Below are 1,593 nucleotides of genomic sequence, written 5' to 3'. Positions count from 1 at the left end.
CAGTGTGTAAGTTGCTGTTAGTGCCTGCAGCAGGTAGTTAGAGCTCTGATTGCTGGTACCTCTGGCAGGCACAGAGCAAGTGCCGACGTTGGCAGAGCTCAGTCTGCCCAGAGGAGGGGAAGGCAGTGTCTGGGCAGTGGGGTTTGTCTTGCACCGCTGTGGCTGTGCTGGCTTTTGGGGCTGGTGATTCCCAAAGCTGCACCACTGGGGACTGGAGAGCAGGGAGACACTGAGAAGTCCTCAGTGGCCCTGGGTAGGTGCAGAAGTCCTTGTTTCAGCCCTTCTGCACCCAAATTCTACAGCTGGGAATAGGTGGGGATGAGGCCAGGAAGGATTTGGGAAGGGCCAGGCTTCCAGACAGGTGCTGGGGTGGTGTGACAAGGATACAAAAGGTCGATCATCACCACCTCACCCTGGTGAGGACTGACTCTGGGGGCCAGGGAGTGAAAGGGGTGTTGGGGCTGTGGCAGGACTAGTGATGCCAGGGCAGGTTTCCATGCTCATGCCCGGGATTGCTAAGGACAAGATTTTCTCAAGCCCCGCTGCTCTGCCCTGGTTTTTGCACGCAGGAGCTGCCTCGTGTGAGCAGCAGCTTGACACTAAGCAGAATTTGCTGCCGGAGGGACTTTTCCTTAATAGGCAGGAGAGCAGCAACTCGGCAGAGAGCTCTGAAGGACCCTCTCCTCCCTAACAGCCGGTCCTGGATGGCAGCTACAGGCAGTCCCTGGGGACTGTCACCACCAAGATTATCCCACTCTAACCCTCCAGCCTTGCTGCCTGGCCTTACTGGCACTGCCTGTCCCAGTGTGCCACCCTTGCTCTGCCTGCCCCAGTGTGCCACCCCTGCTCTACCTGTCCCAATGTGCCACCCCTGCTCTCTGCCAGCACTGCAGCACTGGAGACCCAGTGCTCGGCCCTTTCCTTGTGCCCCTGCAAAACTGTCTGTGATCAGGAAAGGGATGTAGGGGCTTCTTTTTAAGGCACCCTCCTCTTCTTCTGTTGCACTGGTTGGGAACAGGGACATGAGACCTAGAGCAGGGCTGTGAGCGGAGCAAACGCGGTGTCCCCCATCCCCAAGGCAATCCCAGTAGCAAAAAAACCCCCACTACCCTTTTGTCCGAGCAAACCCAGGCGAAATGGAAGGGAAGGACGGGACGGGGTGACCCGCAGGAGGGTGGGGGGTATCAAATCCAAGCCCTCATCTCCCGAAGCGGAAGGTGAAGCCCCCTTTTCTCCTGTTGTAGCCGCTGAGCTCCTCGGCCAGGTTGCCCAGGGTGGCCGCTGCGCTTCTCCCCCACCGCGGCGGGCAGCACGCTCGGAAGCCCCCCAGCCTTAGCCCGGTCCGCTGCCCGCCCCCGGGCGAGCCCGTTAGCCGCAGCTCCCGGGCGATGCCCAGCAGCGTCGTCCAGCTCCTCGCTTCGCCTCCGCTGGCCCTGCCCTCCAGCGGCGCCCGGTCACCTCGCCGCTGGGTTGCCACCTGGGACCGAGCAGGGTCCCCTCCCCGGGGTGTCCCGGCTCCCGCCGCTCGCTGGGAGGGAAGCAGGTCCCCAGGCTCAGGAGGAAGAGGCAGGACAGCGAGTAGGGTGCTCTCAT

At 61.7% G+C, this 1,593-nt stretch overlaps 1 protein-coding gene across 1 annotated transcript; it reads right to left on the bottom strand.

Moving 5' to 3' along the window:
• Nucleotides 1-1,198: 1,198 nt before the first annotated feature.
• Nucleotides 1,199-1,593, bottom strand: QRFP (pyroglutamylated RFamide peptide). Its single transcript, XM_029960622.1, is given in 3 exon segments — nt 1,199-1,402; nt 1,404-1,431; nt 1,433-1,593. Coding segments are annotated over 3 exon segments (393 nt in total).

The sequence above is a fragment of the Manacus vitellinus genome, unplaced genomic scaffold (assembly GCF_001715985.3).
Source record: "Manacus vitellinus isolate BGI_N305 unplaced genomic scaffold, ASM171598v3 scaffold_27_pilon, whole genome shotgun sequence".
NCBI lineage: Eukaryota > Metazoa > Chordata > Aves > Passeriformes > Pipridae > Manacus > Manacus vitellinus.
The sequence above is the reverse complement of the archived record's forward strand: the minus strand, read 5'-3'. Positions and strand labels throughout refer to the sequence as shown.